This window comes from Ambystoma mexicanum, chromosome 5q (assembly GCF_040938575.1).
Source record: "Ambystoma mexicanum isolate Mex_15411 chromosome 5q, UKY_AmexF1_1, whole genome shotgun sequence".
NCBI classification, from domain to species: domain Eukaryota; kingdom Metazoa; phylum Chordata; class Amphibia; order Caudata; family Ambystomatidae; genus Ambystoma; species Ambystoma mexicanum.
Genome location: NC_090933.1, coordinates 1,073,984,954 through 1,074,010,040, shown reverse-complemented (window position 1 = coordinate 1,074,010,040; position 25,087 = coordinate 1,073,984,954). Strand labels below are relative to the sequence as shown.

The following is a 25,087-nucleotide window of genomic DNA, read 5'->3' as shown; positions in this document are numbered from 1 at the left end:
TTATCGTCCATGTCCTGTGGGACGGTAGGATAAGCCGTCTTGACATCGGTAGAGGATGCTACCTGTACCACCAGACTTTCTGGGGATGGGTGTTTAGACAAAAACTCTGGGTCTGTAGAAGATACCCTGTACTTTGTAGACAGTTTTTTATTTACTGCTGGTACTACATCTGGGGTTTCCCAGTTTGTCATGATCTTCCTCTGAAGAGCTTTATGAAAAGGCACCACAGGATCCTCCTGTGGGCCTTTGTCAAGAATATCCGTGAGGTCATCTTGTTGGAAAGATTGTGAAGGTGCAGACCACCCCATGAACTCTGTGATCCTGGCCATTAAGGCTCTATAGGGGGTTTCAGCATGCTCCCCCGGGTCTGGCCTAGCAAACTCCACCTCGGGGGAAGTGTCTAACCCACTTGCCTCATGTAAGGAACCATGAAGATCCTTTAACCTGCGTTCTTCAAAGGAAAATTCCTCTCTAATTGGGGTTACAGGTCCCTGCAACTCAAATGTGTCTTCCTGTTCAGACAATTCACCCTCTTCCATAATTGAAGACATAGTTCTCAATTGTTCTGAACTCATAAAGGGAGTAAATCCCATTTCCAAGGCAGAGGGTGCCGAACTTGTCATTATCGGCCTCGAAAACGTCGATGTCGTCGACGCCGACGTCGAAGGCTTCGAGCGTGGCGTCAAAAACAAAGGCGGAGGCCTCGAAGACCTCGACAGAATTGGAATTCTACTCGACAATCTCGAAGCCATCGACGTCGAGGACCTGGGGATAGTCACTGGGTGTGTCGTAACCGTGACTTTTATTGGCGTCGACGCCGGTGTCGAAGCTGGCGTCGAGTCGACAGACCCGTGTGTCGAAGGTCCCTTCGACAATGGCGTCGAAGACATCGACCTCGGCGTCGACGGAACCCTCGTCGACGGCGTCGACGGAACCTTCGAGGAAGGTTTGGAGGTCATAGCCCTACTCGAGGGTTTGAGACGCGCTCGAGAGGTTTCCTTCGCCGGGTACTGCGACTCGCAGCGTTTTTGACCTTCGGGTCTTTCGACCAGAGCATCGCTCTCAGCAGTCTTCGAGGGGGTCGAGGCCGCTTTCTCGAAGCACTCATCATATTTTTGCGGAATTCCTCCCATTCAGCCCGGGAACTATGTTTCGTGGGGCAAGGGATTCTTTTTGGCGAAACAGAGGAAGAGGAAGATGGAGAAGGGGATCTTCGACGTCTCCTCTTCGAGTGCTTCGATCTCGAGGAGTGATGAGACCCACTCCGAGACCTGGAGCGCGAATGGTGACGAGGAGACGAGTGTCTCGACTTCGTCGACGAAGAAGAAGCTTTAAAAGTCTTACCTTTCTCCAGCTTCCCCCTACGCTCCTTCAGGGCCTTAGCTGTCATGGACATACAGTCCTCGCATTCCGAACAATGGTGTTCAGCTCCCAAACACCACAGACAAACTCTGTGAGGGTCAGTCAATGACATCTTTTTCCCACAATCTCGGCATTTTTTGAAGCCGGATCGAGGAGTTGTCGGTTCCGACGAGGAAGCCATCGAGTACGGATCGAATGACTCGAGGTAAATAGGATTAATCTGACTAAGAACTGAGCAACAGTATTCCGAGGCACTGAGTAAGCGCGGAAAAACGGAACTGAGCAACGGACGCTGCGCGCGGCCTTTATAGGCAGGATGACGTCGACGTCGTTACGGCGGCTGTCGAGGGACATCGACTCGGAGGACGTCGACGCGCAGCGCCCTCTAGAGAGAAAATTTTTTCCGAGGCCAGCAGAGCTGGAAGGAGATATCTAAGATGAGGAATACGTCGGAGGACACAATCCCTTCGAAACCATGTTTCTGTAGTCCCAGATGTAGAATTGGACAAAGCTGCGGTATTTCCAAAGTAAAGCACCTCAGGGGAAAAAACAATCACAGCCCCTGAGTCACGGAATCAAAGAAAGTATTGTCACAAGTCACAACAATCACAGGGGGAGAGAGAATCTCGCAGACCCACAACCACAGCTTTTAAAACAATAGGCACACCGATAGAACAATAATTAATGTTGATTTTTAACTATAACAAAAAAAGAAAAAGATTCAAACGTTTCAGTGCTCTCGAGATTTAGCAATGTCCACTTATAAAACAATCGCCAAGAGCAATAATACGGGGCGAGGCATGCCCGGCATCTTGAGGAGCCGCCTGAGTCCGACTCTCCTCGCTTGCCCCGTAGCAAAGGTCACAACTCAATCCGAAGAAAGTGCTCCCTTGGCAATGTAAGGGTCCAGCAGGCTCTGTCGGAGAATATAAATGTTCCTTGTCTTACAAAAGGAATTCAGAGAGTCTCCGAAACTAAATATCATAATAGAAGTACTCACAAAGTACTCACAAAGGGCCGCATTACAACCCTGGTTTTCCGGGAATCACGGAGGCGGAATGGTGTAAATCCCCATTCGCATCGAGTCCTATGGGACTCGATGGAAATGGGGATCATGGAAACACCGGCAGCATCTCGTAATGCTGCCGGTGTTTCCTCGTCCGCCTGCATGCGGGAGGTGTTAAACCCGCCAGGTCAGACCTGGCGGGAACATCACCTCCCGCCTGCAGGGGTCAGACTCAGGCGGTCCGGAAACAACGGTGGCGGCGGGTTTACCGCCACCGTTATTTCCGGACCGCCTGGGTCGTAATGAGGCCCATAGTGTGCAGGAGAACTACCGCAACTCGCCAAACAGCCAAATAGCAGTTCCTAGCCCTTTCATCCTCAGAGTTTACGTTGCAAGGGCGTCGGGCGGGGTGGTTTTGTAAGCAGCTGATCCTGGTGCTCCCGGCAGCACACTCGTGTCGGGTTAAAGGGACAGCGGACGTCCATTTCGCTTTGCTTTGCTGCAACGTGTGAGTAATTATCCATGTGCAATGGAGCAGAGCGGGTGTAAAGAGAATGCACAAGATATCCTTTCCTTGGGGTAAAGTACAGCTCCAATGATAAACTAAACCACACACTTGCCAACGGCAGCTCCTAGCCCTTTCGTCCTTAGGGCTTAGGCAGTTCAAAACGTGGATCGAGGCCAGCCTGGCCTTCCACGTTAAAGTCTTACTTTCCAATTTCCGAAACACAGTTCACCAAAAGGTTCACTGCGGCCCCCCTCTGTCCGGCTCAGACTTTTTACAGCAAATGTTCACAACACTTACAGGGGTTCCCTTCCCCAAGCTTAACTCATAACGTTTAAGGTTTCCCTTCCCCTAACTTATTACACTTCTGGTCTCCCTCAGTCAGGCTCAGACCGTTTCCTGATGTCAAAGACTTTCAAATGTGCATGTCTTTTTTTCTACGGACCTTCGCAGGACCACTTCTACTTTCCAGCGTTCAAATCACACTCATATGTTATTTGCCCCAGAGCTTCATGGTCTGGGTAGTTCACTGTATTATGCACCAATGTTCAGCTTTTTACTTTCCCCTTCTCTCCGGGTTAATTTCAATCATCTCACTTTTACAGTTCATTCATGTTATCGCTACAAACTTTTAATCTTTCACTGAGAGTTTCGAGTGGGCTACTTCCTTTCACCGGACCACTCTGTTACTCAATATCGGTGACTTTCCAGCTATTGTTGCTTCAAAGTTCATTCGCAGGTCTGCGTTTCTTCGCGTCTCACCCATACATGTGCATCCTTCAATTTTGCAATATAATGTTGCCCCTTCAATCTTTCTTTAGCACATACTGGTCTCTCAGGTCGCTTGCCAACTCACCGGCTATGTGCATTTCTTTCTTGTCTTTACTGCCTTCCCAACTCTACCATTCAAGGATGGTCATTGGCATCCTTGAAACACAATGGAGCCTTCTTTTTTGGGATTCGACCTCCACGTATCTTTTGCTGCCTTTTGGGGCAACAACCTTCTGCAGAGAACTCCTGGGTTTCTCCACCCGTGGCGCTCGTCCCTCGGTCCGTTGCTCTGCTCCAGTAGGCACGCCTTTGCCCTGGAATTTCTGCACTTACTCATATTCCCTCTTGCTCAGCGTGTGTCTCTATGTTCTGCCTTTTATCCATGTGAGGAGAGCTAACTGGTATAAGATTTATGCACTTGGAGTCAAGTGCCTGGCTTTGCCTGACCCAATTAGCGGGACATGTCAAATGCGATGTGTAAGAGTTGGCATTGTTACTCTCAGTCGCCCTCTTCCTCAGCCGAGTGTTTGTGTGGAAAGGGGGGGGGCGGGAGGAGTTGGGACAGCATAGAATCCTATGAAATAGGAGGGATCATGGGTACAGGAAAAGGAGGAATACTGCGTCTCGCCATCGGCTGCCTCACGCCCACTCCCCAAAGACCCCTCACCTAGGTGATCCTCACGCACTGGTCCACCCTGAGGGTCTGGACCTAAAGGCAATGACCGTGCCCTGGCCACCTGAGAGAGGAATCCCCAGCGACTAGCAGGTGAGACACCATTTGGTTTCTCACAGTTAGGGTAATTATAAGTAAAAGTGTATTGCTTTGCCCGCTTACATCTTCCTCCCACCAAGTGCATTAGATCTATCCCCCCACTACACCTGCATCAATTTACATACTATCAGAGTATTATTGATGCAATGGTCAAAATGTCTGTTGGTGTTCGGACATAGGACATTTTTCCTACCCTGGCAGCACTACATTTACTATTAATACAGTTAAGGCAGAAGTAAAGGCTTAAGTGTTGGCTATACACAGTTCTGCAGTGACCCAATGTATTTGCCTGCAAGGAGTTCTAAGTAATTGCTATTCTTTGCTTTGGGCTGCGAGCTCAGTGCTCGGCTTACTCCTACTGGACATCTGCTACTTCAAAAAGCATTTTGCGAATGTGAGCACAAAGGCAGAAGTGAAGGCTTAAGTGAGGCTTCGAGGCTGAAGAGGGTTAAGTCTCTGTGAGTACTTATCATCGTGTTCTGATATTCTTTTTGACAAACCTCTCCTATATCCAGTACTATGACTCGAAGCAACATACCTATGGCCTTCACAGCACAGTACAACGTAAGAGCAAACATCCTCGTAATCAAGTACCCGGGAAGTGTGATCCTGTGGGTTCCTCCCCACCCCCCATTTGAAAAAAGACTAAAAGGGACCAATCGGGTTTCCAGGATTCTAAGCTAAGATAACAACTTTCCTGGAGGCTGCATGCTCTGAGACTAGAGGTGGGTCATTGGCAACTGTATGCCTTGATTCCAGAGAAACAGCAAGCTCTAGTGAACCGCAGAACTCAGCGATAAATCTTTCACGCAGCTTGTTTAACATAGATCACAATGGTTTGCTCCTGAACCACTGGCTTAAATTTCGACGAAACTCAATGGGCCCAGCATATGTCAATTATAACAACGTAATTAGCTCCACCCTTTTGGCTACTCCCGATTTAGAGAATCTGCTCTCCTCTTCAGATTTTTCTTCAAGTGACAGCGACACAGAGGTTGATATTTCCCAATATATTTCTGTTCACCAGGTTAAATCTAATCCGGTCAAGGAATGTTCATGGGACAGAAATCAATAACCTGGAGTCAAAAATCGATGCTCTGATCCAATTATGCTTGAACATAGCTGAGGAATAAAGGGGCCGAACGTCTATTATGGGGAAAGGAGTGGATGTGATTTTGTTTAACAGTGCCTCGTACAACAAGAGTCCAAATCTGCTGCAGGGGATGGCCAATAATAAGAACACAGAAAAGCCAACTATGGCACACTCTACAAAAGATCAGTTAGCTGTGCTTATACCCAATGCTGTTTCTTCTGGCACAGAGGCCTCTGACTCATTGGGTCCCCCTTCCATAAACTCTGTGGCAGTACACCCAATTTCCTCACATCCTTCTGTGATTGCTGGCGTGCAGGCAGGCTCTGTTAGAGTTTCGGCCGAATCCGAGGAAAAGGCATTGATGGCTCGGATTATAGGACAGTCTATGCTAAACACTCCGCCATCAGCGGAGTTCATAAGACGAAAACGAACCAAAAAGAACATTTGTGAAAATAGTTTGCAAATGACAAAACAAAAGACATCTTCTCGAAGGAGGGTTGCAGCCGAAAATGCCTAAATACTCTACTACTTGCTCCGCATCCACCATGACTGGGCCTTATATGGTTATGAATGGCATGGGAAACGGCAACGTAAGGAGGGTTCTGTTGCAAGGACCTTCAGCTAAATGGGTGGCCCAGAGGAATAGTCCTCATGTTTTTGTCACAGTATCTAACTTTCTAGGGAGTCCTTTTGCAACTACATTTCAACCTGCCACTGCATCAAATATTCAGCACAATAAATTAACTAAGCTTTGAACCACAGCTATAAATCCTCCTAGCGGTCTACCTTCTGCTGATCTTGTACATATGTCCCTAGAACCAGCTAATTCATCTGATGCTTGGTATACACGAGTGGAAACGTTTAAAGAAACTCTGAGCTATAACATTCCACATCCTACTGACACTTTATGGTATGCTGACACTACACACATCAAGCTGGTCAAAGTCTCTCCTAGGTAGGAGCCAATTTCTGAACAGCAGATGGCTGCTGGAATTATTTCATATCATTCCAGATCTGTGTACAATTACCACCAAAGATATTGTCTTGTTAGAAATGCCACTACTGACCAGTATTTCGAACTGGGTGATAGCATCTTTTACCTCGCCAATTGTTGTAGAGGTAATCTGCAAACACGTACAAGCTTTTAAGGCCTTGGGATTTGAGTTAACTTTGTTTCGTCCTGTTGTGCAGAAAAAAACAGCCCCAGGGTCAAGTGGTTCCCAGTACTTACGTAAAACAGTTTGAAGAAAGTGATAATGATGGTTACAGGTTAAACGTGCAGAGGATAGAGGGCATCTGGTCAAAAGTGCATAGGCCCTGTTAAATTTCCTCATTGCAACCCACTGCTCCTTTTAAGGTGGTTTCCTGGAACACAAGGCAATTTCATTCATTTCTCCGAAAATCAGAGTGGTCTATCCCAACTAACTGGTGCTCAGGTGTTTACGTTGCAGGAAACTTGGCTGACCTCCTCTTTTGACTTAAGACGGTTATAGTTTGGTTCATAAATTAGCATCCCCTGTTCTAAAGGGACCCCAAAAGGCAGACTTTGTATTGGAGCAAAGGTAGTATATGATCTGGTTGAACTCCGAGATACTTCTGCTCATAAAAATGTGTTATGTGCCACATTGTCCAAGTCATATTTGGGAACGGATCTACTGCTGTTGCTAACATTGTATGATCCTCTGAGTGACGACCTTACTAAGAGTCTCATGTATGCAGTTAGCAAGACTATTTGGTATTGGTGCAGTTGTCACCCGCACAGTGGTGTTATGTTAACTGGCGATATTAGTCCGTAGCAGTTTCAAAGGCTGAGAAAAGTTTGGCCATCATGTTAAAAGAGCAGGCCTGGCGCGAAGTACTCTTGGAACCTGATCTACAGATGGTCACCCTGAGCACCATGGAACCAATGCCGACTTGTTCAAATGGAACATACAGCAGTTGCATAGATTTTATTTTTGTTAACTCTGTTATTTTAAAGGATTCCCCTGAAATTCTCCTTAGTCCCATTGACATAAGTGACCATGCTGCCCTCATTATAAAATGACAGTTAATCACAAATCAGCATCGGAAAGGTTTAAGTGCAAATCCTATTGTTCACCTACAGGGAAATAGACTGCATGGTCTTTTCAGAATATTAAACGTTTTAACTAAAATCTTAGATTTAGTATTGGGACAAATGCCAACTTATTGATGCAACACGACTGGGATTTGAAAAGCTTGCTAGATAGGTTTTGTGCATTTGCATCGAAATATGTTTGTAGGAAAATTCAATTAGGACGGCCAGGGGCCCAATATGATTTGGGTATAGCTAAGAGAAAGATACAGTTGAATGTTATCCTCTGTGCAATTAATAGAAACGTCTCTGTACCTATTGAAGATAAAAGAAAACAAAGCCCTAGCCAGATCTAGTTATAAATGTTGGTTGCGTGCATAGAAATATAATGAAAATTCACGTAACTGGCGTTTCATAGATAGATTGCTTAGGACAAGTGACTCCAATAAATTCTGGTTTCTATTACGCACTTTTATTTATTATTATTTTATTGTTTATTTATAATGCGCTTAATACCACCGAGTGGTTTCTAAGCGCGGGATCGGGATTCGAACCTGTGTTGCGCAGCGTTGTCATGCTTCCAAGACAAACACGTTTCCCCAGAGCCAACTCTGACCTGGCAACATGTATTATTACTGAGACTACCTGCACTTATATTGCAAAGACATATTGGGCAAATGCTGATCTTCAAACTTGTTTGTTGAGCGTTACTAAGACCGGCTCATTGGTTTGGCGTCATGTGAAGGAGGCTAACATTACCTCGATATTATTGAAGTCTAAATCATCGAGGGCCATTGGAGGTTCTTTGTAACGCAGTACTTAACAATGATCCGCAATGTTGGGCTGAATTGTTAAGGATTTTGTTCCTGCATCTGTGAGACTGGCTGTTTTCCTCCCACATGGCTGGAGTCAATTCTGATTCCAGTATATAAGAAAGGGCCACGTTCTGATCTAAATTAACTATATATTGGCCATGTTAGACAGCAGCGCAAAGATTTTCTCATGTTTATAGCAGGAACTGCTCTCCACTTGGTCTGACTCTAATTCCATTTTAAATATCACACAGACTGGTTTTTAGGAAGGGTCATTGTACAACCCATTCCATCTGGGAGCTTCTTACACTTATTTCTGATACCCTTCGAAATATTGGAGCAAACCTTTATATGTGTTTTGTGGATTATAGCTCTGCTTACAAATCTGTGGACAGAGGAAGATTGTGGTACAAGTTGAGCAACTGGGGCCTGGATTCTTCTCTTTTATATTTCATCAAGTTGCTGCATAGTGGCGCAGTAGTAAGTGTGAGGTTATCCCAAGATGGAGCACCTACAGGAGCCTTTCAAACTAATGTTGGTTTAAAGCAGGGTTGCATACAACCTATATGTGCTGCTTTAAAAGCTGCACACAATAATTTGTTATTATTGACTTCTGTAAATGTATTTGCGCTCCCCTCTGGCTTCTCCACGCTTTTTCTGTTTTTACTCTGTCTCTCTCCTCTCCCTTGCTCCCTTCTCCTCCCCCCTTACTTTTATCTATGCACTTACTCTATCATAATTGTCCTTGGAACTAGTATGATAGCAACAATGTTTGTCCCCCTCCCATTACTTGTCCTCCCCTCCCTCCAACACTATCTGAAATGTCGTCATGCCTAGTATGATAGTCGCTTGGCTGTTCCCATTTCCTTCCCACCCACCCCCTACCTTTCTTAGCTCTTGCCCTATCTGAAATGTCACCAGGCCGAGAACGATAGTTCATTACACATTCTTATCGTTCATGGCCTATAAGAATGTAATTTTATTTTCCCTTGTTCCCTCCCTTGCCTTGAAGCGCTTTGAAACACATTGTGTATAGGCGCTATATAAATAAACTAGCATATCATATCCCCTCAGCTACGGTGATAAGAAGATACATTGTATCACTTAGGCTAACAACACTGTTATATTTGATTGTACACCAATGGGTCTTCAACGCTCCCTCAATGCCTTGAAAGAATATGCCGAACTCAATGGTCTTCGTGTAAATATTGGAAAGACAAAGATTATGACAATTGGAAAAGGGGCATTTCGACTAAGTTTACATGGCGTCTAGGTGGGTGAAGCCTGGAACAAGTGGAGGTCTATAAATATCTAGGCATGTACATATCATCTAAATCCACCAGTCTACGTCATGCCAATGCGACTACCTCTATAGCCTGGACAAAATGGTTGTCACTAAAATATGCAATTGACAGACAAGGTGGCATACCTATTGAGGCTAAACTCACTGCATACAGAGTATCGGTTGTGCTGGATATTCTGTACACTCTGGGACACGGCCAGCGGGTATGGTGTGTTGGTTGAAGAAACTCGAGGGAAAACTTTTAAAATCTTTTTTGGGCCAACGTGTTGCGGTCCTGGTAGAAGTCATCCCACTGGAACCTGGTTTACCTTCTTTATACACACTATGGATGTTGACAGTGTGTACATGACAATAACCATGCGTCATGGGCAATGTTGTTCACACAGTTTTTGGTTTAAGGACACGCAAAATTTGTTTCAGAATCATTGTGTGAATATTGGTATGAATGGATTGCCTCAGACAATGGAGATATTTTATGCTTCTGATTTTGAGAGGAAATCGAAGGATCATGATCACATTCAGTATATTGAATATTTATTTTTATTTATTAAGATTTCTTATAAAATGGCACCACATGCCCATGGGCATCTGACCAAAAAGCGTAAATATGTCCTATATTGCACTCAGGGAATGAACATCAACAATCCGTGTAATTATCTAACCAAACTACACACCCCTTCACTGATACGCGTCATTCTTTGTTTGCGCTTAGTAATTCTATCGGTCTATGAAAACACTGGGGCTTGGTTAGGTCTCAAAAGGGATGAGCGCCTATGTCGCTTTTATGACCAAGCTGTTGAATCTTCGAGGCATCTACTGACAATGCATTTAATTTTTTTTTTTTAAATAGTCCATAGGTGCCCCTCTGCGAGAACGAACTTGGCCCATTGACCTGTTCTTTGGGAAGGTACCCACTCGAGAGTCCGCTGCCACACTTTAGCTCACTGTACCTTTCACAGATGGGAAATATCCTTTTGCATATCAGTCTTTGTCCCGCCCACATGGGCAGTCCAGCACCGAAATGCTATGGCAATTCTCTTCTGAACAAGAGTACCAACAGCAACCCCATACACGTGTTTTTGATTATTTCACTTTTTAAACTATACGAAAAGGGCTATCATGAATTTCCCACTTTCACTTCCGACCAGTATTGGAGCACTCTTTATGGTGCAAAATCGCTGGTAGTGACTGCTGCAGCGTACCATATCGGGTTGCTAAAAAGATTGGAAATGGGTAATACTTGTTGGAATACTACACAGATTATGAGAGACCTGGCACAAGGCTAACAGTACTATTGGAATACACTTAAACGAATTCTGAAGAATTTCGATGATTAGTTATTAGTTGTGGCTGCTGTGCTTTTCTTTCGATTGAATGCAATTTTACTCTTTTAATGTATTTATTTTATTCTTCTGATGTATTTATTGTATGATGTATTTATGTGTTTTCTTTGGACAAATGCTGACCAAAGACACTTAATAAAAAATAATTTAAAAAAAAGTAATTCAGTTAAAGGACACAATTTAAAGCCATCTGTTAGAGAGATATGGGTCTGCTAGGTTTCAAAACCACTTTGCTAGGCACAGATTCATCCCACATATTCCATCTAGAAACAAAACCTCAAACCAACGACCAATGGTGAATCAGAAACTGGTGGATTCTACAAATAAGGTACATTGCCATCAGTGCATACAGAGGGTTGCATTACTGTTCTAAGCCACAACCAAATCTGTACTTCTAAAACTGGTTATGGTATGACTGTTTCCACAGTAACCCTCATTTTATCTTAGGGGCGCATGTTGAATGGCATAGAAAAGCCTTTCTGGAGCTGGGCGCTTTTGAAAATCAGTAAATTAACATATCATATGAGCAAGAGTAGAGGAAGACTCTTTATATGTTTTGGCCTGTCAATGAAACACTGAAGAAACTGAAACATCATAATTTCTACACCACATTATCTGGAAATCGAAATGGAATAAAATAGAAAAGTTAGTCTTATTGAATAGGCTGAATTTTGCTGAAGTTCAGCAGCATCCAACATCAGCAGATAAATGGGGTAAGGAAAGCGGAGAAGAACACTTCAAGTCTACAAACAAACTTTCAACATAAAACAAGTCACTGTCTAAATGCACCTTTTTTTCTCACCTTTTGAACTTTAAGGTTCTCTGCACCATCAGCTTCCAATAAATACCGAAACATTTGTTCTTCAAGATCACCTTTCCTCCGATTAGCATCCAGCACTCCTTTTACTTCCTGTGTCACCGTTTCCTGATCTTTGGCAAGTTGCTATTAGAAAACATTACCATTAAATCTATTTATTAAATTACCACAATCATCATATTGAATCATTTTAATGTGCATAATGTAAATTCTACTTATATGCAAAAATATGCTTGTGGCACAAACTGTATTTCCCATAGGGCTCCAAATTTGATGCCTGAAACCCAAGTGTACATAACTTGCCTATGCCTATAATATTACTAAACTGTTTAAAAGCTCTTGCTTTGGTAACTTCTTAGATTCAAATGCATATTCAAAATACACTCTGGAATTAAAGCACAAAAAAAGATTTTTTGAAATTACCATAATATACTAACTGCCTGGAGAGATCTCAATGGAAGAGGTGGATAGGTGGGTCACATTTGAAACTATGTAACAGAACAAACCTAGTGCCAAAGGCACCTTAAACTTCTTCAGAACTTTTACAGCTGGAGACATATGTTCATTTACAAAATGATGTCCTGTATACTGCATCCTACGTAAGAGGAACTATTTCACTCATTTGTGTTTGTATTTTATTTGGACTTATATAGCGCTTTAGGCCAAAGTGATGATTATGAGCCGCCTTGAAATCCTTTCTGATTTGTCGAAATTGTTTATCAGTACTTTCACAGTGGAACAGCTAAGAAACCCAAATAATTCCTCAAATGTCTCGGCCTGCGTGCTTAGATTCTATTGTGACCCCAAAAGACCTGGGCTTGCTGCCGTAGCAGACCGGGTGAATTAAGAGCCCCAATCCGGTGCCGGCATGTTGGGAGCACGGCCCCAGAACTGAAGCCCAACCTGCTGCCAATACAGCCCACCTGCGAGCCAAACCCAAGCCCTGACCACATGAGGGTGTGTGGTCTGGGTGAAGAGGTGCCCAAGTCCAGGGCTTTGTGGTTTGTCGGTCTGAACCGGGGCAGTAGCTGGGAAGCAGCGGCCCTCCCGGGTGAAGAGCGAGTGTGGTCTGTGGAGCAGCCCACCCACCACAGGGCAAGACGGGGCATGTGGTGAAGATGAACAAGTTACTTACCCATGGTAACATTCTTTCGACTGGATGTTCCTCTAAAGTATTCTTTATCTTTGATATGTCCAATATTCTGCTTCAGAATTGTTTTTTTCAGCAGAGGGCACTATGCATCAATGCGGTCGACTTGATGTCCCTCGAGGGTCTCCGTCTCGAGGATGATGTCAACGAAGGTATATATAGAACATGCAGCGACTGTTGGCTTCTGTTTTGTTTTTTTCGCATCATTCTTACAGTAGAACTATAAGCATTAATGTGGTTTAGACCATACTAGACTCTGAAGGAGCGTAAACTGCAATAACATGGAATCTTCTACTGCAGAGTAGGCTGGAAGGGAAAATGATGAATACGTGGAAGGAACATGCAGTCGAAAGAAATTAACAGGGGTTAGTAACTTGTTTTTTTAAATGACTGTGTCCTCCCACGTATTCCTCATCTTTGATAGACTCCCAAAGCAGTATTTAGTTTTGGCGGAGGGAGTACGAATTTTGTCATCAGGGGTTGTTGTGAACCAAATGAAGTACTGCTTTCCCAAAGCTTCCATCCAGACTAAAGGTGGAATCAAGGCAGTAATGCTTTGTAAAAGTGTGAATGGTAGACCAAGTGGCTGCCTCCCAAATATTTGTTATTGTAACACCTATTTGCAGAGCAGAAGAAGTAGCCATAGCCCTAGTGGAATGGGCTCTCATGCCTTCTGGGGGATCTTTCCGGGCCAGCCTATAGCATTCAGTAATAGCTAAAATAATCCATCTGGACAAGGTTTGTTTAGTTACAGCCTGTCCCAGTCTATGTGATCTGTGTATTATATAAACACTTGGTCATCTAATCGAAACTTTGACATCCTCGAAATGTAGAAACTCAGAGCTCTTTGTGGGTCGAGTGTTTGTAGCCTCTCCCCTTCCTTGCCAGGATGAGGTGGAGGGTAAACAGGAGGTAATACTATCTTTTGTCCCAAATGAAAATCTGATAGAATCTTAGTTAAGAATGAAGGTTTGACCTTAAGGATGACCTTGTCCTTATGAAAGGCTGCAAAAGGTGGTTTAAAAGATAGTGCCTGCAACTCGCTCACCCTACGGGCTGATGTCAATGTTACTAACAAGATGGTTTTGAATGTCTTAAGGGACATGAATGGAGTTGTTCAAATGGTGCAGACATGAGAAACTTTAAAACAAGATTAAGGTCCCAAACCGGAACCTAAAAAAGAGTTGGAGGGAACACATTATTGAGTCCCTTTAGAAATGTTATCATCAAAGGAATTTTAAAATGTGACGTTTCCTCAGACGAGCGCTTGAAGATGGAAAGCGCTGCTAAATAACCTTTAATGGTTCCAACCTGGAGCCCCAGATTGGCCAAATGCAGCAGAAAAGATAACACCTGAGGTATTTTGCATAGAAAACGGTCTACATTCTAATCCCTGCACCAGCTGCAGAATGTATTCCAACGGCAGCGGTACAAAGACTTTGGTTGCTGGTCTTCTAGCCGCAAGCAAAATCTCCATTATGTCACCCGGGAGGTCCCAATCCTTGGACCTCAGCCTCTCAGAAACATGCGTGAAAGGTGAGTGTCTTGACCTGTGGATGGAGAACCCAACCCTCCTCTCGTGAGAGAAGGTCCTCTCTTTGTGGGGGGCAGATGGACATATCCAGAAGGTCTGGTTACCACGTCCTCCTGGCCCAATCCGGGCCAATTAGAATCATGGATTTCCCAAATTCTCACTATTATAGGACATTATATGAGGACAGAAGAGGGGACAATCGAGAGGAGATTAGAGAAACTCTAAAAGACATGGAATTACCTAAGATTAGTGCTGAAGAAAGGGAGGAGCTGGACGCACCGATTACCTTAGAGGAATTGGAGGAGGTGGTGAAGACCCCGGGCGCGGACGGACTCCCTGGCAAGTTTTATAAAACATATTGAGAGGAAGTACTCCCCCCCTATGCTAGAGATGCTCAATGAGTCTTTTGAGATGGGCCAGCTGCCGAAATCGCTTAGAGAAGCGTTAATTGTGCCGCTTCCTAAGCCCAACAAGCCAGGGCATATCTGCGGCTCCTATAGGCCTTTGTCAATGTTAAACCAGGATAGCAAGATATTGACGGCGGTCCTGGCCAATAGGCTGCGTAGAGTTATTAGCAAACTGATACACCCGGACCAGACAGCTTATGTCCCCAGCAGAAATATAACCCACAACCATAGGCGACTCCACCGGGTGATTGAAGAGGGAAACAGGAGCGAGGGGGAAGTGGCGGTGGTGTCCCTAGATGCAGTCAAAGCTTTTGACTCAGTGAGGTGACCATGGTTGCTGGAGGCCCTGGAAGAATACAGGATGGGGCCAGGTTATGTTAGGTGGGCAAAATTACTATACAGTGAACCACTGGCCAGGGTGCGCACAGGATCGGTGATATCAGATGAGAGATGGCAACTCAGTAGGGGCACCAGACAAGGGTGCCCCTGGTCCCCAATGTTATACATTATAGCCCTGGAGCCTCTGGCAGTGTACCTCAGACAACAATATGACATGGTTGGTATTGAGGAAAGGGGAGAGAAACATCTAATATCCTTGTATGCTGACGATTTACTATTATACTTGAAGTATCCGGAGGAAAATCTTCAATATATTCTAGAGGTTTTGGAAAGGTATGCAGAACTGTCCGGCATAGCGGTGAACCCCCAAAAATCGAGCATGCTCCCATTGGGGAGCTACAGAGGAGCCCGCCCCTCTGGAGCGGTTGCCAGTGTTGTCCGTACCATGGGCGGTTGATTCCTTCCGCTACCTCGGAGTAGATGTGTACCATACGGTGGAGGAGGAACACTTGCATAATACCGGGGTGGCTGTGGGAAAAATCCGAACAAGTATGACGTTTTGGGAGAAGTTCCCGCTGGCGGTGATGGGACGGGGGGCGATGCTCAAAATGGTGGTCCTGCCCAGGCTGTTACATTTCTTCAGTAATATACCATACTTGATACCCAAAAAGTTTTTTGTCAAACTGAATAGCATGTGCAGAGACTTCCTATGGCATGGCACTCGCAATAGAGTGGCGCTATGGAAGCTGCAGAACTTCCATGATAGAGGGGGCATTAAGCTGCCAAATTTTGAGGCCTATTATGTAGCCGGTCAGTTGCAATATGTAACCAAATGGCTTTCTGATGAGGTAACTCCTGAATTTAGGCTGTTTGGACAGGACTGCACTCCGTTTTACCTAAAGGAGATTATCTGGGTGCCTAGACTTGAAATGAAAGAACGCCCGGGTATGATGTTTCTTGGGTGGAAGATGTGGCGCAGAGTATGCCGACTGATGGAGAACCCGTACCCGTGTTCCCCACAGGTGCCGCTAGTCGCCTTGGCTGGGGGAGACAACCAACTCAGGATGAAAATCAGGACCTATTGGGAATCAGTCGGGCTGGTCCCATTGGGAGATGTATGGCAAGAGGGGATCATTAAGAATTACGAAGAACTGGGAGAAGAGGCAGGCCTGCACAGAGGCCAATATGTCACGTATCTTAGGCTAGTGCAGATTATTAGTAAAACCTGGCCAGAGACTGTATTGGCGGAGGAGCCAGACGGCATAATAGGAACAATATATGACATATCAGAAGGAGGGCACGAGATCTCTAGATTGTATGAGATGGTGATGACCCAGGTGGGGAAGGATTTGACTCATTTGAGGCTGGACTGGGAAGCGGAGGTGGGGGCACAGATGACCGATGGGATGTGGGCGCGTGCTATGGGATACCACAAGAAGGCGTCCAGAAATGCCAGATTGCAGCAGATACAGTTATACATAACGCATAGAGCCTATATGACCCCGAAGAGAATATCTAAGTTTGTAAACGCAGGAAGACAAGCATGCCCAAAATGCGATGAAGAAGACGCTGATATGACACACATGTTCTGGTCTTGCCCAGTGATTGAAGGTTTTTGGGGGGAGGTGGCACAAAAACTAGCAGATAAAGGGGTCACGCTCAACATAGATACGGCCTGGGCCTGCCTGTTGGGAGGGTTTCCCAGATCACGGAATACTAAACATGTTGGGAAACTGAGGGACCTGGCATTTGTGCTTGCAAAAAGAAGGATTGCCATGGGCTGGAAGCAGTGCCACAAGCCCCGGGTTGAGGTATGGTGGCGGGGTTTGCAAAAATGGGCGGAGGCTGAAACGGTAGTATGGCAGGAGGCATGTAGCAAGTGCGGGGAAGAAGAAGTGGGTAACCTGATGGCATGGAGAGTGTTAATAACAGGACTGTTTGGCACAATAATGGATTCTGCAGCTTTGGAAGGAAGCGATACCCAGCCACATGCAGCAGATACAGAATGAGAAACGCAAACAAGCTCTTGAGGGGGGAGGGATTTGGGGAGCAGTAATGTGCATTAATTGATTTTCACGAGTCTGTTGTAAATAATGCTGCAAGTTTGGTTTGTATTGTTTATTTGTTTTCAAAATAATAAAAACAAATAAATAAATAAATGGATTTCCCGAATTCTCTCAACTTCCTGATCACATGAGGAATGAAAGGACTGGAGGAAATGCGTACAGGACTGTAAACTCCCAAACCACTACAAACTCATCTCGGAGAGCTCCTCATGTGGAAAATTCCCTGGAGCAGTACAGTTTGCACTTCCTCTTGACACTGGTCACAAACAGATCCACTTGAGGTGTTCCCCAAAGGGTGAACATCTCTTGAAGGACTTCCTGAGCTAGTTCCCACTCGTGGGAGACTTTGCACTACCTGCTTAAAGCACCCGCCACTGTATTGTCCTCTCGGGCTAGGCAAACTGCTGATAGATTCCTTCTTGAATTGCCCAGAACTAGAGCTGCATTGCCTCTGTGCGCAGTGGTGGTGACCCTACACCACCTCTCTTGTTGAGGTAGTACATGTCCACTGTATTGTCCATCATCAGGACAGGGCAGAAAGGCATTCAGCACTAGTCTAATTGCCCTCAGTTCCAAAAGGTTGATCTGTAGTTTGGACTCCGATGGAGACCAACGACCTCCGTCAGCTCATTGGCATGGGCTCGCCACCCTGTGAGTGAGGAGTCCGCAAACACCCTGCTCAGAACTTGAAGCAGATATGACATCTTGCCCGAGAACACTGGTTTCTGAGGGCCCATTGGAGTAATCTGATCCTCAGGCGAGCCTCTGGCACCAGGAAAATGCAAGATGCCATGAGGCCGAGCAGCCTCAAAAAGTCAAAGGTCGGAAGGTGCTGGGCACACTTGAGTTTGGCGACCATGTGCAGAACGTGGCGAGCCCTGACCTCTGTGGCAAGGGTTTTCCAGGGGACTCATACAGGCCTGCCCCTGAATTCTATGGCATTGTTGCCCGTACAAACTTTACTTCATTGATAAATGAACTTGGACTTTGAAGTCTAGACACATTACAAAAGTGAACACCCATTCAATCCATAGCGGTTTGGGCCGGAGAGAAGTATTGTTTCTTAGTTGAAAGTGAAACACACGTAAGCAATGAACACTCCGGTTTGCAAAATGCGAGAGAAATATATCCAAGTTGAAGACTAAATTCATTCATCAGTGATCGATCAAAGTTACGACAATGTAGGAGACAAACATGAAATATTATTCGTCTCAGTGGTGAAAATGACATCACACCTAGAGTACACTTACTCTTTACTTGTATTGCAAGAGCGAATTGTTTCGAAGTTCGTGCATAAGCACCATCATAATCCTCAACACGGACCTTGTGAGGCAGGCTGCCCTGAAGTCATGCAGCTCGGTAACGCATAGCAGAGGTGTGCCTTCTTCTGATATGTAGGCCAAGCATCCAGAGTTTTCTTTGCAGCAGCAGTTCTCCACCTCGGTTGGCATGACCTTGCAGCGATTGCAGATACACCAGGTGAAAACGTCTTCCATGCGACTAGGCTCAGGCTCATGCTCCGGTGATTCATCTTCCCAACTATCGTTCGATTCCCCATTGTTTCCGCATCTTTCTCTTTCAATTATTTCCTCCTCGGAATACTCAGGCTCTTACTTGTATGGCTGTATTGCTGCCATTATACAACAAATTTGTAAATAAAACGCAAGTAACAATTGAAATCAATAGTAATGGTAGTGTAAGTATCTGTTCGCATTGGGCTTTGTGCTAAGAAAGTAGCTGACCAGAGCAGAAACGAGTCACAGGCAATCCAAAAAAAGACAGTTAAATGATTGAAAAAGCAACTCTGATGTTGTCGGAGAAGGGGTTTGTTTATACTTATTGAGGAAAGAGGCGTCCTGCCATTGCCATGGAGACACGTCAATAGCTTGGGCACAGAGAACCTTGACACGAGACGTGCATTGGCTTTGTGAAAAGGGGCGTAAGCGTACAGTGATGTCAGCTTCAGGGGCGGTGGATATGATTTAGTGCCGCAGGGGCACTTGACCTTAAGGCGATGCAGCAACGGATAAGATTAGCACAAGATGAAGGAAAATGCTGGAATTCATCTGGAAAGGTAAGAGAGCGAGAATCCCTCTCAGAACGATGCTGGGGGCTCCAAGCTAGGAGGACTGGGGGTTCCGGACTTGCGGGCCTATAGTGTGGCAGCACAACTAGCACAGGTTCAGGCATGGCAAAATATAACAAACCGCCCCAGATGGGTAGAGCTGGAACAATCACAAGTGCCCCTACCCTTGCGATTCCTGCCACACATCCCGCCCCCCCTCAGAACACACTGGGGAGACCTCCTTCTATGAACTAAACACACCCTTAGCTCCTGGGACTGGGCGCTAAAGGAAAAGGGAGGACTGAGCCCACGCTCCCCGGTCTTCCATAACCCATCCTTCTCACCCGGAGCGGACCCCCGCAATTTTCAGAACTGGATAAAGGGCGGGCTGGAGACTATAGACCAGCTATATATGGGAGGGACACCCCTCACTTTCATCCAATGTAAGGAGAAGTTCCAACTCCAGGAAAGGGACAGATTCACTTATATCCAGCTACGCCACTGGTGCTCACACCCCCAAACTCTGCAGGCAGCAACCCGCCCGCCCACCGCCTTGGAACTTACACTGGGGGACCTTCCGACCCGGGGCACGGTATCCACCTTATATAGGCGCTTCTTAAGGGACTTCCTGTCCACAAAGACCCGCTGTATGGCCCAGTGGGAGGCAGACCTAGGTCATCCAATAGAGGACCAAACCTGCGTGGACATATGGACCAGAACACACACCTCTTCCACCTGCATTACCAACAGGGAATGTGCGTACAAGGTGCTGCTGCGATGGTATTACCCGCCCCTTCGACTTCACCACATGAACCCACAAGTGGATCATGCCTGCTGGAGAGGATGTGGCCACCCTGGCTCCTTCTTCCATATGTGGTGGGCTTGCCCAAAGATTCAACAGTTCTGGAGGACATGCCTGGAGACCATCATGCAAATCACGGGAACGGCGATTCCTCTGGAACCAGAACCAGTTTTGCTGGGGGCCCCGATCCCCGCGATCTACCCGCGCTCCGGGACCAGACCAAAACTATTGACACACTGCCTACTGGCGGGGAAAACGGTGCTGGCCCGGGCCTGGAAATCCCCAGAAGGCCCTCACATAGTCCAATGGTGGTCTAAACTCTGGGACATCCTGATTGCGGAGACAGTGACGGCAGCACAGGCGGGAACTCTCCATCGCTTCCAGAATATTTGGGGCCCAGTGCTTGAATACGACCAGCGCTTCCCCGCCCGGACCTATAAACCGATCAGGGCCCGATGGATCCTGAAACACCAAGAGAACCCTGAGGAAGACACATAGACGCTAAGGCGCGAACTGGATAACCCAGGAGGAAAAATTCTGCCTCCAAAACTGAGGGGAGGGAGGAAGCCTGGTGGGGGGAATGAGGACTGGGGATCAACATGCCTGGAAAAGCATTGCTTGTGATATGTTTATTTACCATCCTGCCTTGATTTAAAATAAACAAAGTTAAAAAAAAAAAGATTAGCACAAGATGGCCATGCCCAACCCCTTGTTTTCGCATGTGTAAAAGTGAGGAAAACTAAGGTAAGATGCATAGTTTTATACGATCGATCACAGTATGCTGAAAAACAAATGCCCGAACAATTGGGACAATAACATTTTTGAGTGCACTATCCCTTTAAATAGACCACAGGAAGTCTTCTCTTCACCTGGCCTTTCTAGTTAATTTACCAGTTGAGGTTTCTGCCTTTCCTTTCTGTGGGACAGACCATCTCTTTGATCAGTTCCTGTAGCTCTTCAAGCAAATGTTTTTCTCTCTTGCTTTCTCTGTGTCTCAGGTTATAGGCTCCTCCACTGTAACCTTTCTTGACAGTCAGTTTCTGATTTATATTATTTTCCCAGGTCTTCCTTTCAGTAGTACTTGTCTGGGTTACTCTTTCCGCCTCTTCAAGGCTATCATCACCACCAATTCTAAATCGTATAATGTTTATTCCTTTACTGCTTGAATCCCAGAGATATGGGTTTAACTCCTCTATTCCAGGCTGTTTACTTCTATTCTGGCCATTATTGAGGACCCAGTCTTGTGTACTGGGATGAGGCTTCACCTTCATACAATAGTTCTCTTTCCCCTCAGGGATCTTTGTTATTAGCTTACAACACAGTTTTAGTCGCACTTTCTCATTCTTAGGACTGGGGTGAGTTTTTGCTGATTCATAATGATATCCCCTGCGGGGCTCCTACTTCTCGCGGCTCCCCAGATAGCTTTCTCTTGATGGAGGCCGGTGGTTAGGCTTGGCCCTCGCACAGGATGATTCTGTCTCGCTTTTGCCATCTCTGCTTCACTTCTGAGAGTCTGCGTCGGATTCCTGCTCTGCTCCGGCACAGCAGCTCGGAAGCGGCACATGCTTTCAATTCGGCCGATCTCTGCATTGTTCCTTGGGTGTCCTGCCCAGCACTTCCACTTTGTGGTCACACCACCACTCCTCTGGTCTTCCAGCGTCTCATACTTACCTTCTCTCGCTCTCCACAAGACGAGGGCTCTGTGACAGACCTCAGGTCCGCCTCCCATTGGCGAAATGTCAGGAGCTTCCCCCTGTGGATCAGGTTCTCCGCCTCTTTTCCGTCCTTAGCGCAGTAATATATACATCTTGTATTAAAGGGATATCTTCCTTTTCTTGTGCAGTTGACTTTATTCTTGCATTGACTTCGGCCAAAGATAATGGTGTCCTATTCTTCAGTTTACCATAGTCCCATATAGGCATTGTAAAGGTTTGTCTAGGGAGTTCCTCGCAGGAACGGGAGTCCTTGTCCGCAAAGGGGAGTCTCTCCCGGTGAGGTCCCACTTGCCTCTACCCCTAGGTAGGGTGCTGTGGGGCGGGCTCACATCCATAGCATCACAGGAGGGGGGAGCTCCACTTTGGGGAGAAGGGGCAAATACCTGGGATTTGTCACATTATCCAATCTTAATTTCACTCCCTGTGTATGCATGAGTTTGCAAGCAGACCCCATTACTTTGGCCAGCACAATGTTAAGCTCTCATGGTGAAGGTATTTTGGCTGGTGGATACAGTTTTTTTAGGATCTCCAAAAAATGGAAAAGTGAATAAAGCGAAGTGTGAATGTTCATGGAGGAAAAAGAAGATTCGAGAAGATAAGGCAGTAGAACAAGTTAAGTATTTTATGGTTAAGGATAGTTCTGATGATAGGAGGTCTGCTCTTGAAACTTCCAGCTTGGGACCTCGAACATTTGAATTCATGCTCACACACTGTCAGATGGCCCCCACCCATAACTACTATGCAAGGAGCGCACACCTAGTGACGCCACCTGCCTTATACCCAACAATTACCCTTTGACATCCAATCACATCTGGGCTGGAATAATTTCATATAAGGAATCAGGGGAGACCTTTCGTCTATCAGAACCAACATTACCCATAAGGTTAATAATTTGCTCTGCCAACTGACGCGTTCTCCTTTCGCAAATTGCTTATCTTTGAATGATTCTCCCAGCAATGCCAATATAAAAATCCAGAAAGAGCGGCACTCAAGGTACCAGGATAAAGAGAACAAGTCCTTGAGGCTTTTATAGGCTGTTCCAACTCAACCTCCTTTCCACTCAAAGAATCTCCCTTACCAGAATCCAACAACCGCTCCGCATCTGGTAAATCCAATAGGAAATAAAACCCCGCTGCACTAGGAAACTACATCTCCCAGAGTCCTTATTTTCCTGTTGCCTACCCGAGTACTCCCAGTCATTCTTCTCACCATCCCTTTGATTATTTCCCGAAACCCCAAGTCTGCTTTAACAAAACACCACCATTCTCACAAACCCCCTATTCATTTCACGACAATAATCCCGGTCCATCCCTCGAAAACCGTCCAACTATTATTTTACGTATTTTTCCCATTGACAAATCTCACCCTTCAGACCCCTCTAGGACAAGGGTTAATGAACAAGGAGGTAGAAAGAATCCCCAGGGGAATACGAGGGATATAATTCCTGATGAAAGCCTGCCAGCGTGTCCCAGTTTTGAAACAAGACGGACCAACAACCAAGCTGTATACCTGACATGTCCCGACACAAGGGGCAGGCAGAGTCAGGCAATTGCCAATAATTACACACACACCTGACAACCCTTCCTCTTCTCCATAGGGATAAAAGGTGGAGCCTGAGAGCACACTTAGAGCAAGGCCGAACGCACGAGGAAGCAGCTATACTGGACCAGCAGTTCAAACGAAGGAGAAAGATGGCGAGACCTGAGAGTTCGACGAGGAGGGAATTGTCAATGGTACATGGGGCCTCCCGCGCTTATAGCCAAAGCGGGGAGAAGCGCTTGCCACCGTGGTGCCGTCCTTGAATCCCGAGACAAGAGACTCCAAAAGTTCAGCACAGCCGGTGAGTCAGAGAGAACTGATAGCGAACCGGACTGAGTTAAGTCCAAGGTGGCAAACAGCGACATTGCATGAGCTTGTAAACAAAGAACTTGTAGTTTGAAAGGAAATCCACTCAAGGACCAGCTGCAGAGTGGTCAGGCGTCACGTGGGCGTTCATTCGAAGGACTCTGGCTGGTCCCCTTGGTTGAAACTACAACTACCAGGAGGCCCTAGGAGAGGCCGGTGCGAGGAGTCAGAGGGGTCATACGAGGGTCGAGTCAAACCGATTGTTCAATCGAAAGTCTCTGACGCATTGACAAGACAGAAAGTAAAAGGAAGCCTGGCTGGGGGCTTAAAGGAAAGCCTGACTGGGGCTGCAATCCGGACTTAGGTAAAAGGAAGGATCTAAGGGGTCTAAAGGAACTTGTTGTAAGTGTGAACCCGACAGAGGTTCACACTTACAACAAAAGAAAGCTAGGGGAAGGGAACCCCCACTTTCTGATGAGAATGAACAAATCATGAACTGTGTTAGAATGGCTACGTGAACTCGACAGAGGGATGTCGAGGGGAAAGCCAAGGAGAGTGAATCCCGCATATTGATAAAGCAAAGTGAAGTGAACTGCGTATTTGGCAAATGTGAACCTGGCTGAGGGATGCCTGCGTATTGGGGTGAACATTGTGTCGAAGAGTGAACCCGGCTGAGGGTTGTCCACAGTGAATGGAATGCTACATTGTGAACGAAAGACCGTAGTGAACACGATGGAGGGAGGCCAACGTTGGACAAAGCATTGGAGCGCGGCAGAGGTGATCCTAAGGTGAAGAGTAATCGCCCCATGAAGATTTATTGAAGGAACTTGTGTTTTTGTTAATTGTAAGACATCAGGTCCTCTGAGGCAAGAGACTTTGTGTGAAAGAGACTTTGCCACAGAAGGTCCTAATATTATGGAAAGTAACTGTAACCTCGTGCTGGCGTGGCCCAGGAGTGTGCTGTGCTCCGGAGTTCCGCCTTGTCCCGTGCTAAAAACTTGAGGAAGAGAGACCTCAGCCATACCATCCTGACTTATCATTTTGAGAACACTTCTTTCTTTTCTTATTAACATTATCCCACATTATTTTGTAATTTAGCGGTAAGGATTGGAAATCGTTTCTTTTTATTTGACAAGACCCCAATAGAACTGCCTTTTTATTATTTAATGATTGTAGCTTGCTCCCATCTTAAATTTAAGTTTAGATTAGGGTTTCCGGGGTTTTGTACCCAAAGACTAAACCAGTCCTTGATGTTCTTGCAGAAACTTCAGAGGTATCTTAGAGATAGCATTAGGGGCGGGCAGGTGAGAGGCAGAATGACCATTCC

General features: G+C 45.9%; 1 protein-coding gene across 2 annotated transcripts in view; it reads right to left on the bottom strand.

The window, feature by feature from the left end:
• Positions 1-25,087, bottom strand: part of TBC1D31 (TBC1 domain family member 31) — a 1,687,314-nt gene that overhangs the window by 234,242 nt on the left and 1,427,985 nt on the right. For both annotated transcript variants that reach the window (XM_069621570.1, XM_069621571.1), the window contains exon 18: positions 11,823-11,963. In XM_069621570.1, the coding sequence (XP_069477671.1) occupies positions 11,823-11,963 (141 nt within the window). The remainder of the gene's footprint in view (positions 1-11,822; positions 11,964-25,087) is intronic.